This window comes from Pelophylax lessonae, assembly GCF_965119305.1.
Source record: "Pelophylax lessonae genome assembly, chromosome: 6".
Lineage (NCBI taxonomy): Eukaryota > Metazoa > Chordata > Amphibia > Anura > Ranidae > Pelophylax > Pelophylax lessonae.
Window position 1 is genome coordinate 251,289,311 of NC_138773.1, and position 17,125 is coordinate 251,306,435.

At 41.3% G+C, this 17,125-nt stretch overlaps 1 protein-coding gene across 2 annotated transcripts in view; it reads right to left on the reverse strand.

Moving 5' to 3' along the window:
• ITGA6 (integrin subunit alpha 6) overlaps positions 1-17,125 on the reverse strand; it is a 144,172-nt gene that overhangs the window by 15,594 nt on the left and 111,453 nt on the right. For both annotated transcript variants that reach the window (XM_082260297.1, XM_082260298.1), the window contains exons 14-20: positions 16,574-16,686; positions 12,549-12,738; positions 10,629-10,712; positions 6,697-6,776; positions 6,435-6,512; positions 4,665-4,767; positions 1,391-1,564 (exon numbers count right to left, since the gene is read on the reverse strand). In XM_082260297.1, the coding sequence (XP_082116423.1) occupies positions 1,391-1,564; positions 4,665-4,767; positions 6,435-6,512; positions 6,697-6,776; positions 10,629-10,712; positions 12,549-12,738; positions 16,574-16,686 (822 nt within the window). The remainder of the gene's footprint in view (positions 1-1,390; positions 1,565-4,664; positions 4,768-6,434; positions 6,513-6,696; positions 6,777-10,628; positions 10,713-12,548; positions 12,739-16,573; positions 16,687-17,125) is intronic.

Genomic DNA, 17,125 nt, shown 5'->3' on the forward strand with positions numbered 1-17,125 from the left:
TATATATTTAGCTCCTAGGATTGAAGTATTTTAGGAAAAATACTGATGGTGCTGTTGAATCTAGAAATTAAAGCAGATTTCCAGTATACAACTAACTGCTCCCTCCCCCCTCCTAACACCCATACTAACTACCCTCTGGAAAAAAAATGTATATACTTACTTATTTCCAAGCAGCTCCGGTCCAGACATGTTTCTGGCTCCCCTGTGTTAGCTAGCATCGTCTTCAGGGGAGAGGAGGGAGCACCGGCAATGGATGGACCATAGTAAGTCTATGGGAGATGCCACCGATCTGGCATTCCAGCCATTGTTGGAGTGCTCTCTCCTCTTCCCTGTAGCCGGTGCTGGCTGACACATGGGAGATCATGTGACTGGACCGGAGCAGACTGAGGTTAGGTAAGTATACACATCTTTCTTATACTTAGTTAGTATAGGTGTAAGATTAGCTAGGTAATATCATGGAAATCCACTATAAGCAATCTTGAGTGAAGATTCCTTGTACCTGTGCAGATAGTTGACACATTCGCACAGCAAATGTTTTAAACATCGCTTTACAGTGTACAGACCCTTTAACCTCCCTGGCGGTAACCCCGAGCGTGACTCGGGGTTGATTTTTCATACCAGGATCGGTAACCCCGAGTCACGCTCGGGGTAGATGTGCAGAGAGCGCAGCGGTGTTCTCTTACCTTCTCCTGGCGATCCAGCGATGATCTCTCATTGCTGTGACCGCCAGCCGAGATCCCCGCCGCTCTCCGTCGGTCTCCGTCGGTCTGATCACTTCCTAGTTCCGTTCCCTGCAGCAGCAATGCTGCATGGGAGCGGAACTAGGGAGGGAAATTAAAAAAAAAAAAAAAAAGTTGCACAAAACACAAATACATTACACATTTTATATTATATATATTATATGCATATATATATACACATATATATATATATGTGTATATATGTATATATATATATATATATATATATATATATGCACACACACACATATATATATATATATATATACCTATATACACATATATATATATATATAAAAAATTATATTATTGATTCGATCATATAAATAATATATAACGCATGAATTATAATCTATGAATTATAATCTAATCAATAATATAATTTTATTATATATATTATATAATAAAATTATATTATTGATTCGATTATAATTCACGTGTTTGTGTTTCAAATTTATCACATCTGGGATGTCTACTAGAGTCTTGTTTTGGTCAGGTTTATTCTAATATACTCTATACTAAGAATTGTAGGCCTATAATACATAACGCCAAATTTCCATGAAAAGAATTGTACCACTTTTGGTATGTAATTCCTGACAGAATCATACCGCCAGGGAGGTTAATACCTCAAAATGTCGGAAGTCACCTACCAGCAATTTCAGTTTGTTAATTTCCGCCTTAGGTTGACAAGACACAGGCTCCAAGCCTTGGGAGTCTATTTTTACAATGTAAAGCAGCCATTTTCCATTGGTGATCTCTTTTGGCCAGTAAATGTCTAAAAATGCTGCACCAAGAGCTTTCAGGGGCCGTCCAAAATTAGTGATCTGCAATTAAAAACATAGAAAATGTAAGAGTTGCACTCAGGCAAACTATGTGGATGCAGCTCCCCCACCCTCGCACACACCTAGTATAATATACATAATCATATACATAATATCATGAGAGTGCAGTGTTTTTTTTTGCCCTTAAAAACCATTCACCACAATGCTGTGTGCTGCAGCGTATTCCTTGCTAATGTGCTGTATTAAACAGTCTATTCAAAATTAAAATGAAATGCACCACAATACATATGCAGGGCAGATGCACATCCTGCATTATCCTTTAAAAAGACACAAAAAAAATTATTCCGGCACAAATCTTTGCTAAGCTATTTACAAAAATGCAAAATATGTGTGTGTGTGTACATATATATATATATATATATATATATATATATATATATATATATATATATATATATATATATGCTTCAGCCCTTAAATTTTTCTCTCGCCTGCTCACATTTTGCAAGTGGAAAATGATTGAGGGCGAGTGTGGGGCTGCCTCGGAGCGATCACCCAGGGGAAGACAGAGGAGAGGAAGAGGAAAATCACAGAGCGGGGATGGCCCCGCCGTAGCAGCTTTCATTTGAATTGCTGGGTGCTCGCCAAGACACCCAACACCACCTCCTGGTCCTTTGATAGACAGAACACTGGTCCAATGCCGGGATGTGTGACGTCTATCATAGGAGCCGAACCAAGAGGCGGGACTGTGTGTGATGGCGAGTGCCTGGCAATTCAGATGAAAGCTGTTACAGTGGGGCAATCCCCGCTCTTTAAATATACGGCCGGCTTTCCTCTTCCTCTCCTCTCTCTTCCCCTGCACTGATCAGGCTTCATTCATGGGCACAGGTGAGGCTTCACTAATGGGCACAGGTGAGGCTGCATTGATAGGCACAGGTGAGGCTGCATTGACGGGCACAGGGGAGGTTGCACTGAGGGGCACAGGTGAGGCTGCATTGAGGCGCACATGTTAGACTGCATTGATGGGCACAGGTGAGGCTGCATTGATGGGCACAGGTGAGGCTGCATTGATGGGCACAAATGAGGCTGAATTGATGGGCACTGATCAGGCTGCACTGATGGGCACAGGTGAGGTTGCATTGATGGACACTGGTGAGGCTGCTTAATGGGCACAGGGGAGGCAGCATTAATGGGCACAGGTGAGGCTGCATTGATGGGCAAAGGGGAGACAGTATTGATGGGCACAGATGAGGCTGCATTGATGGGCACTAATCAGGCTGCTTTTATGGGCACAGGTGTTGTTGCATTGATGAGCACTGGTGAGGCTGCATTCATGAACACTGGTGAGGGGGCATTGATACGCACTGATGAAGCTGCATTGATTTGCACAGGTGAGGTTGCATTGATGGGCACTGGTGAGGCTGCATTGAAGGGTACCATTGAAGCTGCATTGATGGGCACTGGTGAGGCTGCATTTATGGGCACTGATGAGGCTGCATTTATGGGCACTGAAAAGGCTGCACTGATAAGGCTGCACTGATGGGCACTGGTGAGGCTGCACTGATGGGCACTGGTGAGGTTTTACTGATGGGCACTGATGAGGTGCCACTGATAAGCTTCACTGATGATGCTGCACTGATAGGCTGCATTATTGGGCACTGATGAGGCTGCACTGATAAAGTTTTTAATAATATTTATTTTTGTAACTTCTGCATTCATGCAAAAACATTTACCAGTGTAATTTTATGAGGGTGTGTTAAGGGGTGTAATTAGGGGCAGGGCATGGTAGGGGGTTGGGTGGGGCAACTGGTGGCGAGTAACCCTTAAGGCCTGACTAGTAGCTCAGGACTTGAAATTTTGAGTCCTGTATATATACAGTATCTTTCAAAAGTGAGTACACCCCCACATTTTTGTAAATATTTTATTATATCTTTTTATGTGACAACACTGAAGAAATGACACTTTACTACAATGTGAAGAAGTGAGTGTACAGCTTGTATAACAATGTAAAAGCTTGTATAACAATGTCAATTTACTGTTCCCTCAAAATAACTCAACACACAGCCATTAATGTCTAAACCGCTGACAAAAAAAATGAAAATATTTACATTGGGCCCAAAGTGTAAAAATTTTGTGTGGCCATCATTATTTCCCATTATTTCCCCTGCCTTAACCCTCTTGGGTATGGAGTTCACCAGAGCTTCACTGGTTGCCACTGCAGTTCTCTTCCACTCCTGGATGTTAGAGACCTTGCGCTCCTCCACCATTTGAGTATGCCACACAGATGCTCAATAGGGTTTAGGTCTAGAGATATGCTTGGCTAGTCAATCACCTTTACCCCCAGCTTCTTTAGCAAGGCAGTAATCGTCTTGGAGGTGTGTTTGGGGTCGTTATCATGTTGGAATACTGCCCTGCGGCCCAGTCTCTGAAGGGAGGGGATCATGCTCTACTTCAGTATGTCACAGTACATGTTGGCATTTATGGCTCCCTCAATAGACTGTAGCTCCCCAGTGCAGCAAAGCGATCCAGGATGGGCACATTCGCTTACATGTGAAACTGGCATAATTATTATTTATATACAGGATTTATATAGCGTCTGCAGTTTGTCCAGCTTTTTACATAATAAAGGGAGACAGTACAGTTACCAAACAATGCAAGACAGAGGGGTAGATGTAAAATCTAAAAATGATCCTTTCGAAGAAGTCTATTTATATGCACACCTCAGGTGAAGCGCTGCCTTAAAGGAATCTTGTCATTAGAAAAATGTGTTATTTCTAATTACCTTGTAAAAGGGCTAGCTGCCTACCTGACATGCTAATCTCTTGGATTTAAAGCTACCTAAATAACTGACCCTGAACATGTACTCTAATCAAACTCTGTGGTTTCATTTCTCCCATACTTTGTTAGAAAGGATTAAAACCACAGACTAGGGATTTTAGAAATATGACAGCAATGGCAGTCCTAATATGTTTCATGACAGGTTCCCTTGTGGCATCTCTATCTATCCTCTGTGCTCAAGTAAAGTCACAGTGAACTGAAGAAATAATTGTATATGACATTACAAGTTTTGATCAGCAGAGGGCGCTCCAGAATAATAAATAAAACAAGGCACTCGTTCACATCAACAAATCCCAATACTCACTCTGAAATCAAAGTTCACCAAACTTCCAACATCTTCCTCTGTTTTCATGGCACTTTCTCCAAGCACATTTCCTCCAAAGTATACCTGGGAGGGATCGGCAACCCTTATGAAAGAAAGACAACCTATTAGAGTTATTAAGGTACTTTCATAGTTATAGAAATAAATTAATTGTGCATTACCAGGGTTGGCAATCTGAATGCATAAGGTAAAAAATTGTGCCACATCCTAATGGGGAATATTGGAACTAAGTGTGAAAATATGGACTTTATAGGCCATGTATGAAAAAATACCAAAATGTATAAATACAAAGAGAACATACAACTTTAGAAAAGGAAAGAGTCATGAATAATTACATGAACATAATATAAAACCAAAAACCCTAATAATAACTACGGTCATATAGCCAAATCCCCTAAGGGAATAATGATAAATACCAAAAACCCATTGGGGGATATCGGCGTGACCATGATGATAAATAGTGGTAATTAAGGTGTTAGCTCAACATGTTTTGCGATGCCGCTTCTTCAGGAGCATATTTTACCACTGAACTTAGTAAAAAGCTGGTAAATAGGGATGGTCGGTGCATACAATATGGATCCACCAAGGAAGTGGTAAAGAAAGAGATACTATCAATTGTAGCATGAATTATTAAATATAGTACTCGGATACAGGGGCATAGTACCCACCCCTAATAAGTGGGCCTGTAATTGTTCAATTAAAGCGGAATTCCGACCTAAAAAATGACTTTTGGCCATGCTCTTGCTGACATTCACCTGAAAAAGAAATGGATAATGACGATTGTTTTTTTCTTTACTTACCTTGTTATAGAAGAAAATATACTTACCTTTCTTCCCCTTCCTCCTTCTGCGGCCGTGGCCTGTGCCGTCACTTCCTGCTTGCATTGGCTCCTGGGAGCTGAACGTCATCGCTCCCAGGAATCAATGCGCCTGCACTGGCCCCGCTCGTCACTTTCGGGGCAGGCGCGTCATTCCCTGCTAAACAGCTTCTGGGCATGCCCAGAAGCTGTGTAGAGATGACGCGCCTGTACCGGAACTGACGAGCGGGGCCGGTGCAGGGCATTTTGGGACCGAAGAGGACACGGAAGAGGACGCCGAAGAGGACGTGCTGGCTTCAGATGCCCACACCTGAGATGGCAGCGCTGGACAAGACATTTTCAAAGCATTTCTTCTAAAAGGTAAGTGCGACCTGGGACAGTTCAGACGCTATCCGTCATGAAATGTACTAGCCCTGACTGTCCCGGGGGTATTTTTATTGAAAAATAGTTTCCGAGGCCGGAACTCCGCTTTAAGGTATGGGGGAGTCCTTAGAAAATGGAGGGTCCCATTGATATCGGAAGTAGTAGAGGTAAGTATTTCTTTATAGAAGCTTCTGGGTAGCAATAATCTCAACAAGCATCAGAAGGGATAATCTTGGTATTCGGAGGAAAATCCCAATGTAAAAGGGTATTGGATCCATAGGGTAATAGTATGAATCTAATGGTAAGTCCACAAAGCATCCGCCATCCAATGCTATTGGGGAGCCGCCGCCATTACGTGAATACTTTCATAGTTACATAGTAAGTGTGGTTGAAAAAAGACCAAGTCCATCAAGTTCATTCGGTTAGATTTGAACTAATAAACTGCTTGATTTATTTTGCTGGAAGGTACATTGTCTTTGGGATAGACTGCTTACAAATCTAAATTTCCATTTATTTGCAATTGTAAGAGAATGAACAAAGTTTTGCAGAACATTATTTGTTAGATAACTTACCCTGATACTGACAGCAGAAGCTCAACAACCACGCGGGCTTTAGCAACTACAGGGCCCAGGTCAGGCTGAGAGCTTGTCCTGCAAAAGCAAAAAAAAAACGTTCTTACTTATGTAAGGAACTGGTAAAATACTTTTTTTTTTAAATTGCGCACCACACTGCCCGCTACCGCAGTCAGGAACAGACAGCTGCTGGAGCAGTAACCCATCACCCTTGTGAACAAAGCCTAAAACCTTTAGTACATCAGTAAAGAAAAACACATACGTTTCCAAAGTGAGTGGAATCTGCAGGTCCTTTGTGTCAATGGTTATGTCATTTGTACCCAAAACAAGATAAAATGTTACCTGGAAGAAAGCAGAGACATATTTAATTAGCATGAAGTGATGTTAAAAGCCGCGCTAAAATTAAATACGGTGCCAAAAATAATATGTGAATCAATGAATAAATATTGCAGCTGCTGCTCACCAAGTAAAAACTCAGAAAAAATGTTGAACCAAAATAACACAGCACTTGCATGAAAACATAATTATCCAAATATATAATACATCAAAACATGTGGAATATATCATAAATAAAGTGTATGTATAATCTCCAAATTATTAAAAATATATTAAATACGTCTTTCCAGTGCAGCACTTTGGTTACGTCACTTCCGGAGCACTTCCTGGTTTGCCATGGAACGCACGCGGTAGCGGCGTTCCCGGAACCATCCACAGCTTGTTGTTTGCCTTCATTTTAACTAGGTTTGTGAGTATTTTTTTGCCTATTAATATTAGATATTTTAAAACAGGCTTCACTATTCTGGCATTTTTGGCATTATTTCGTTGGCGCTATCCAGGGCCACCAAACCATAAGGATATCCCATAGCCCATTTCTACCAAGGAGAAGATCTGGTTTATCAATAATTCTACATAAATCAGCTATAATTACAGTCCAGATGATTCTACTCATACACAGGCTTTTTTGACCCTTGGTAGGGTCCATTTTTTCTAGTGAGTAGGGTTCCTGGAGGGGTTCAAGTCACCTGGCACAAAGAGCACAAATGATTACTTCTTTTAAGCACTTATATTTTGCACTGGAGCACTGTATTGCACTTTATTGACTTATTAATTATTTAACACTGTAGTGCACAATGATTTATTGATGGACTTTCTTGCAATTTATTGGACACTATTTTTTTAATATATTTTTAATATTTTGGAGATTATCCATACACTTTATTTATGATATATTTCATATTTTTTGATGCATTATATATTTGGATAATCATGTTTTCATGCAAGCGCTGTGTTATTTTGGTTCAACATATTTAATTAGCAGCTTGTGTTTATGTGGAAATAGTTCACTATGAAATTATCATTTTTTAATATTTTTCTTACTCTTAAAGTTGTTGTAAACCTCTGACATAAAAATGAACAGAGCATATCCCTCCATATTGTGTACTTGTCTCAATCTAAAGCATTGAGTGTGATTTCTGTCTGCAGTCTGATTTCTCTCTCCGTAAGTCAATAATGACAAGCTGTACTGACTCAAAGGGATTGATGAGGACAGGGAATTTACCAACTCTCTGATAAATAAGCAGGTGGTGTACCTATCAAACCTCTTCCAGAATTCTGGAATATTCGTTTTGGGTGGACTGGTGTACAGGAAGCTGATTGGCTACCATGCACAGCTGCAACAGATTCTGAAAGCTCTGAGTTCTTACCTGCCTGTTTGCTATCTTCTTGACAATGTACATTGAGCACACATGCAACTCAGAGTACAGTTTCAGCCTATGCAGGAATGAATGAACCCCTGTGCATGCGCGGGAGCTACGTCATCCGGGCACAACCAATCAAGATGTCCAAAGATCCCAAACCCAGAAGAAGACTAGACAAAGATATAATCAGTGAGGGAGCTCATGGACATCATAATGCTGGAGGGGAGGTGAGTATAGTTCCACTTCAAGAGAACCATTGAAGTGGCCATTACTGACCCCCCATTCTGGAAAAAAACGAGTCACCTGACTTTCTCGACTTTGTTCCTTTGTTTTACTTTTGAAGTTTGTAAACTGTCCCAGGTCACTTGTTCAGAAAGTATAGAACTCCACAATGTAAATTTATAGCCTTTGTGGCTACTGAGGAATATATTTTAGGTTCAAATTTTTTTTATTCATGTCAGCATAGAAAAAACAAGGAATATATTTTTTAATGAAAGTTTTGCTCCCTGAGTTTAACCTTAAAGTGGTAACCCAAAACCAAAAATTGAATACTGTATATTGCTGCTTACTAATCATTAGATGTGGTGGCTGCATTCATTTTTTTTTTTAGTTTTTCCTTCCTCTCATTTTACCTGGTGGTCTGGCCAGTAACACACCTCCTGTATTACAGTGGCCCAGCTCTGGATGAATGAGCACAGAGACACCTTTGGCGAGCAGCATTGTCAGTCTAGGGCAGTGATGGCGAACATTTGGCACCCCAGATGTTTTGGAAGTACATTACCTATGATGCTCATGCACTCTGCAGTGTATTTGAACATCATGGGAAATGTAGTTCCAAAACATCTGGGGTGCCAAATGTTCTCCATCACTGGTCTACGGGGTGGGGAGTGGTAATGCACTAGCAGATTTATATACACTAACACATTTAGGCCAAACACTTTTTAAGCAGTTAAAGAAACATTTTTTTTTTCTTTTGGGATAAAGGTTTTACATAAATTAACCACTTTAAAACTGGAGGATTTTCCTGCTTAACGTCCAGGCCACTTTTTTCAACTTGGCACTGCGAGACTTTAACTGACAATTGTGCGGTCATGCAACGCTGTACCCAGAGGAAATGTACGTCCCTTTTTCCCCACAAACAGAGCTTTCTTTTGGTGGTATTTGATCACGTCTGCGCTTTTCATCTTTTGCAATATTAATAAAAAAAGCAAAAATTTTGCGTAAAAATTGTAATTTTCTACTTTGACATTTAAAAAATATCCAATATATTAAATTTTTGTCATATATTTAGGCCAAAATGTATTTAGCTATATGTCTTTGCCAAAAAAAAATTTAAATGAGCATATTTTTAACCACTTTAAGACCGCAAGATTTTACCCCATTCCTGACCAGGTCATATTTTGCGATTCGGCACTGCGTTACTTTTTTACAATTGCGCGGTTGTGCGACGCTGTACCCAAAAATGTCCTCTCTTTTCCCCACAAATAGAGCTTTCTTTTAGTGGTATTTGATCACCTGTGCGATTTTTTATTTTTGAAAAAAAGAGCGACAATTTTGAAAAAAAAAAAACGACTGCGACATTGCGGCGGACAGATCGGACCCCTAACTGACATTTTTGACACTTTTGGGGGGACCAGTGACATTACTACAGTAATCAGTGCTAAATATATGCTCTGTTACTGTAATAATGACACTGGCAGGGAAGGGGTTAACACTGTTGGTGATCAAGGGGTTAAATGTGTGCCTCATGCTTACTGACGTGTGTGGGGGGAGGGGGTTGCGTGACACAGACACAGATTGCAGGTTCAGTTATGCTGAATCCTGTGTTCTGTCTCCGCCTGTCAAAGAGGAGATCCACCCTCTTTGTTTACACAAGCGGGCGGATTTCCTCAGTCTTTCCCCGACAATCAGGGAGGAGAGACGGTGATCACCGCATCTCCTCCCTTGGCCAGACTCCTGCTGTGTCTAAACACAGTGGAAGCGAGCCTCCGGCGCCGCGCGCGCGCCACCGAGAGAGGAGGGAATCTGGTGACGTAGGTCTATGTCGCCAGACCCAGGGCTGCTGCTTTGCTGCAGTAGCAGCAACGTGAGCAGTCTTAAAGTGGTTAATAAAAGCTGACCACTATAAGCACCCCTGTCAATGGGAAATGGTTTGCCTTAGCCTTCTAAAAGCTACATCTGCATAACAGTTTGTTCTGTTGAAAAACAACAAGCTTACTGGCTAGATCACCAGGTGAAAAAGAAAAAAAAAGCCTTAAAAAGGCACCACATCTAAGAATTGGTAAGCTGCAATATAATAAATGTTTGCTATCGGGTTTAATACCGCTTTAGGTTGTACACATCTTAGAAAATGTTACTGCTATATACATAAAGTATTTACATTTACAAATAATAGTATATAAATAATAGTAAAAATAATAAGCACAATAATACAATAACTGAAAAACAATACAAGTGCATGACATTCAAAGTGTAGAAAACAAAAACGATCACTTACATTGGCGTTTCTCTTAAAAGGGTTTGCAAGGTCGCACTCCACTTTTGATCCGTTTATACTCGGTACGCACAAAACCTGTTTTTCCTGTATTGTAATAAACATAAAGAATAATAAAGATCTTTGACCGCAGAACAGAAAAAGGACAAGGTCACAGGAGAGCTTTTCATGTTGATTTTTTAGTTGAAACTCACAGCATGCAAATTCCCAAATGAGCTTACAAATGCAGACAACTCTGGTGGGAAGTTCATGGGAAAAATTCTGATCCCATCAGACACGGGGGGAAATCACAAGCATGAAAGTTCTCATGTAGAACTGGCTATGGTCACACTTCAAGTATATGTATGAGCAATAAACAAAACAAAAAATAAATATACATCTCTGCAATATATATGTGTTTTCCCCCAAGTTTTATTGCTTAAGTGCCGGGTCACACTTGTGCGATGCGGGAAGGCTGCGAATTCGCAGCCTGTTCCCGCATCGCAAGCGCACATCTGGCAGTTCACACTGCCATATGCGATACGCAGGGGGTGTCAATGAAATGTTAACGACACCCCCAGTTTGATCGCATATCGCAGTGCGATCTGACAGTTCGCACAGGATCGGATCGCACAAGTGTGAACCACTGTGCGATCCGATCCTGATGCGGCTGGAAAAAAGGGTCATGTGCGTGTTTGGTGCGGATACAGTGCGAATTCAGCCATACACGCATCCCCACCTCCGATCGCATGTAATGAAGGAGCAGTGCGCTACGAATTACATGCGATCGGTGCACTCGCTATAGTGTGAACCGGCACTAAAGGAGTTGTAAAGTCAGAAGTTTTTTTTATCTTAATTAATTCTATGCATTAGGATAAAAAACCTTCTGTGTGTAGCAGCCTCCCCAGCACCCCCTAATACTTACCTGAGCCCATCTCTCTCCAGCGATGTCCACGAGTCCCTCGGTGGTCTGGAACTCTCCCTCCTGATTGGCTGAGACACAGCTGCGGCGCCATTGGCTCCCGCAGCTGTTAATTAAAGTCAGTTAGCCAATCAGGAGAGAGAGGGGTGGTGTTGAAGGGCAGTGCTATGCCTGAATGGACACACGGAGCTGCAGCTTGGCTCGGGTGCCCCCAAAGCAAGCTGCTTGCTGTGGGGGCACTCGACAGGAGGGAGGGGCTAGGAGCAGCAATGAAGCACCCAAGAAGAGGAGGATCCGGGCTGCTCTGTGCAAAACCACTGCACAGAGGTGGTAAGTATAACATGTTTGTTATTATTTTTTAAAAAACAAGACTTTACAACCACTTTAAAATACTCTGCAAGTAAAGAAAAATATTTATTAAACTGAAAACAAATCCAGTGATCTCCTAAATTTCTGTTGTCTGCTGACAACGCTGCCCTTGCTGCACTAAAAACCAAACAGCATTATCAGCAATGTTTGTCTCTTTTAGACAGGTCTTCTCTTATTCCAGCCCCTGACCAAAGGCATACTTCTTTCTCAGATTGTCCTCAAATTGTGTGTAGGGAAAAGGCTTCTGGGAGATGTAGTTCTGGGGGCTTGTAAATATAAATGAGAACTAATCCATCCCCCCAGCATCTACCACTGCAAACATTTTACAAGTTTGGGGATGACATCGCAGGGAGTAAAAAAATTGTTTCTCACTATAGCAGGGATGCTAGAACTACGGCCTTCCAGCTGTTGTGGAACTACACGTCCCATGAGGCATTGTAAAACTCTGACATTCACAGACATGAATAGGCATGATGGGAATTGTAGTTCCTGAACAACTGGAGGGCCAAAGTTTGAAGACCCCTGCACAATAGGAACAAAGTAAAAGAAAAAAAATAATCTGGGATTTCTTGGACAGGGAAGGTTTGGGGCTATGTTTGGGTCATGCCTGGAGATCACCTTTAAATGGCATTCAAACAGTGCTTGTTACTTACCTGTTGGGTCATGGGGAAACTGACTGAAGAGAAAGACAGAGTGTTTGGCAAATCTGCGATAAGCCTGGCTTCATGGGCATCATCTCCATCTGCTGTGGGATTGCTAGGATTCGATGGCTTGTTCGTTACTGTAATTTCGAGAGCAATATGTTTCTGATCCTGAAGAGCCAACACTGGAACACCATTCTCTCTGTGTTATCAGAAAACAGGAACAGTAAGGGCTAGTGTACACTAGTGTTGATCTCGTAAGAGAGATCCCCATTTGAATCGCTCTTCAAGAAGTATTAGACAGATGGTGAGAAGGCATGTAATGCCTCTTCACCGTCTGCTTGAATCTCTTGAACCCCACGCTAGTGCACCAGAACTTCATGCCACATGGTTGCAAGGCACCCCCATTTAGTTGATGCATTCCCCAAGCGGTACTCCCCTCTGAAGATGACAGCAGGGATAATTTATGCCGGACCACGATGTAAAGCATCGCAGCTGTTGCATATGTACACACCCCTCCCCTGCCTTTGCAGCTAAAGGGGGAGCGATTGGGGGGCAGCAATACCGCAGCTCCATTTATAAAGCAGTGGTGGGTCCGAAGTAACTCCCGACAACATTGCTGAGTTTCTATTGCTGCATTTATAAATGGCGCTAAACCTGCATGAGCAGCGCATTTTCATGTCTACAATATTGCTGCTTGGGAGATGTAAAGCATTACCATATAAGTAGAACCAATTCCTCTGTGATTTCACAAAGTTTTATTGCAATATATATCCAGAAGGTAGAGAGTTCAGGATCAGTGTATTTGGTATTTTATGGAATGGGGTATAGTAAATTCATATTAAAGGGACTGAGCTGATGGGCTTTTGCTCACTTCAAGTGGGTTTTACAATCCCATACAAGTCTATGGAAATGTAAAACCCACTTAAAGAGGGTTAACTGCACCTATTAATGAATTCTGAACTCATTACTTTTTTTTAAATTAATATTTCTATAGTGCTTTTCTCCCTGGAGACTCAAAGCACTTAATAAAATGGTGTTGGAGCAGATAGGAGCTAGGAGGTGAGGCAGCTGTCTTGGGCACACTCTGTACAATATTACATTTGGGTCATTTCTGCCAATTAAGCTACTAGCATATCTTTGGCATGTGGGGGGGAACCCACGTAAAAATAGGAAGAACATATAAAGAGGGGGATTTACTAAAACTAAAGCTTGCGCAATTTGGTGCAGATTTGCACAGAAACCAATCAGCTTCTAGGTTTTATTGTCAAAGCTTAAAGCGAAACCTTACCCATAACAACTTGATAACAAAAAAATAATGTTCTTTATCAAGTAACATACATCCCACATAAATAATTATGCTACCAAAATGAATGTGTGCTTTAAATTGCCTCCAGCATTGCTCCTATTTCTTCTTCCCAGACGCTGCCATTTTGCTGAAGCCCAGAGCCCCTGAGCAGCAGTAAATCTTTAGGATGCCAGCATATCAGCCTCTCGTGACTCTGATTTTCAGCACAATGCCAAAAATGGAGTGTAAATGAGCATGTGCAGGGAAGGGTGAGACCGTGTATTACTGGATTTTAAACAATATAGGCTTTTATTTTTAACATTTTACATAGCTATACCTTCAAAAAAAGCCAGCCTGAAGTGATCTAGCAGGACTTAGTATTTTTTACTAATTTAAATGAGTTCTACTTAAATTGAACAAGTTTAAGTTAGAAGCTGATTGGCTACCATGCACAGCTGCACCCATAGGTGTGCACACAGCACTTGCTAGGTGTACCTGGGCACACCCTAATCACCCCTTGCAGTGCGGATTCTCCCTGCTGACTGCCCCCCCATCCCTGTGTCCCCCCCCCCCCCTCAGTGCTTCTGGCTTCCCTCCCCCCCTTTTCCCGCTGGCTGCTGCTGTGGGAACACAGGCTGATGTTTCGGAATGGAGGACGGGGAAGGGGCCAGTAAATATGTAATTTACCAGCCCCTTCCTTTTCCGAATCAACACAGCGAGTGATCAGAATTAATAGCCCCTGTGTCCATTCATAACTGAAGCATAGTAAACTGTTTTTGTGAATGAACAGGAAGGGGCTCAGTACAGAGCACTTCCCATTCATTCACTGTCTAGTGCATTTGAGGCTGCAAAGAAAGAGACTGGGGAATCTCTGGCTCAGTCCCTTTCTCTGTCTAAAAAGTGAGACATTAGGGGGTCTGTTTAGACCTCTGATATTTCACCAAGGACCCCCAACAGGGCTCCTAAAAAAAGCAAAAACAATCGTAAAATCTAAAAAAATAATAAAACAAATGCATTTGTTTGTAAATAAATAAACATTTTGAAAAAAAAAAAAAATTTATATAAAAAAACAATCTCTGCCCTACTGACAAGTGCACTGCCATGTTTTTATACGTGTTAAAATGCGAGTTTACATTTGTTTATAAGAGTGTTTGTATGTACTGTGTGTGTATGTACTGTGTGTATATATATATGTATATATATATATATATACACACACGCGCGCGTGTCTGAGCTTTGGGTGCACACCCTAATGCAATACGCTGCGCACACCTATGGCTGCACCAGATTATGAAAGCTCCAGTTTAAGTAAGTGTCTTACAGGAACCAATTAACCCACCATAATGTCTTTGGAGCCTAGGAGGAAACCCACCCAGGTACAGGGAGCAAACTCCGTGCAACTAGTTTCTAAGCTTGGATTTGAACCAAGAACCCCAGTGCTGCAAGGCAGAAATGCAGACCACTAAACCCCTGTGCTGATCTCAGAAACATTTCAAACTGATGCCATTGACACAAGCCCAAAGCCCCTCTACACAAGCTCTAACGCTGAACTTCAGACAAACAGCTAAATACATAGTTGACATACACATGTTAAGTGTCTTATCTGCCAAAGGATTTGTTCTAAGGATTGGCTTCTGGGGAGAGTGGCTCGACCCAACACATTCTGGGAGAATTTGATATTTGGAGGGACCATCAGAGCTATCGGCTCCGGAGACGGGACGACAGACTGTGTGGCTCTCACTTATATACAATCTGGTAAGAGGCAGTGTTATCGGGAGAGGTCTCTGTGTGTCACTTCCTTTTCAGACTGTGTGGCCCTCACTTAACTTTAATCTGGTAAGAGGCAGTGATATCGGGAGAGGTCTCTGTGTGTCACTTTCATTTTTAACCATCACCTTAATTATTGAACATCTAGTGAGGACTTGGGACCTAAGGTTACTGGTGCTTTCCACTATTAGCCATCTGGTGACGGTGTGCACTCCTCTTGGTGACGAAATAGCATTCAACAGTATTACGCTATGTACTGTCTATTTTTTCTTTGCATATGATCATTATTTGTGGTTGAGAGGACTAATTGATCACACCGACCGAAGGCTGAGCGTTTTGATCTGACTTGAGTATTGGGCGAACTCTATTCTGCATTCTGGTAAGGAGAATTGAATGTTGGTTTAATCATCTGCCACTGGAATCGTTTGTTTTGGACTGTGCCTTTCATTTGGATACGGACTTGTCACCAATGTTGGACTATCATTAGTGTGCTTCATCTTACATTTATCTGTGGATGTAGTACCCATTAGCGCAACTTAGCCCTTACATATACACATGTTAAGTGTCTTATCTGCCAAAGGATTTGTAATTCTGTCCAGCTACATTTGTGATACTTACACTTTTGCCACATAGTACAGTCCAGTAGGGTGATGCCACTAATTTACTTTTTAAAACAAGGAATACAGTGGTGTCACTTTTCTGCCTACAGCCCGCTGATTGGGTAATCTATGAGCAGCAGCACATTGATAAACCACACCACACTGCTTTCTCCTCCCGTCAGCACATGTATATGCAGAGGAGCCTGACTGGTGTTGCTCCTTCTTCTCCCAGTCTGAGCACTGCTTTGCAATGGACGACTGTGGCTGACTTAAAAAAAATTCAGGTACCTATTATAGTTTTATCCCCAATCGCATTAAAAAGTAAAAGTATTTATATCTGCCTGAAGTTCAGCTCCTAATTTAAAATATGTTTAGTTACATACTTCTTCAGTTCGGTGAAGGTGTCCGCTCCATCTTTATTGCAGAAGTTGTAAGAGATCTTCATGTTACTGTTGCAGATATTATCCTCACCACATCCTTCTTTCAAAAACTGAGCCTACAAGCAATATAGAATTTGGTTGGCTAAACATATCCATGGAAAATAGTTTAAGCATTAGTATGGTCATTTTTTAGTAAATCATTTAGTAAGACTATAGGCCTCATGCACTCTATGTGTTTGCACAGCTCCTCTAAACGCCACTTTCGCCTAGAAGATAAAAGCTCCCTAAAAAACACAGTAAAAGCCGTGTTTTTTTACACACATTTCCGATTTTAGGTGCTGAAAGCGGTACCATTATTTTGCATGTAATTCTTAAGGACGAGCAGCCCAAACCAACTATTTACATATGATTTTTTTTTTACTGTGCGTTCTTCTTTATAACATCTCGGGTATTATAAAGTTTGAAACACAAAATCATAAATTATAATATAATAAATAACTATAAATAAGGTAATATATATATATATATATATATATATATATATATATGCGTGTA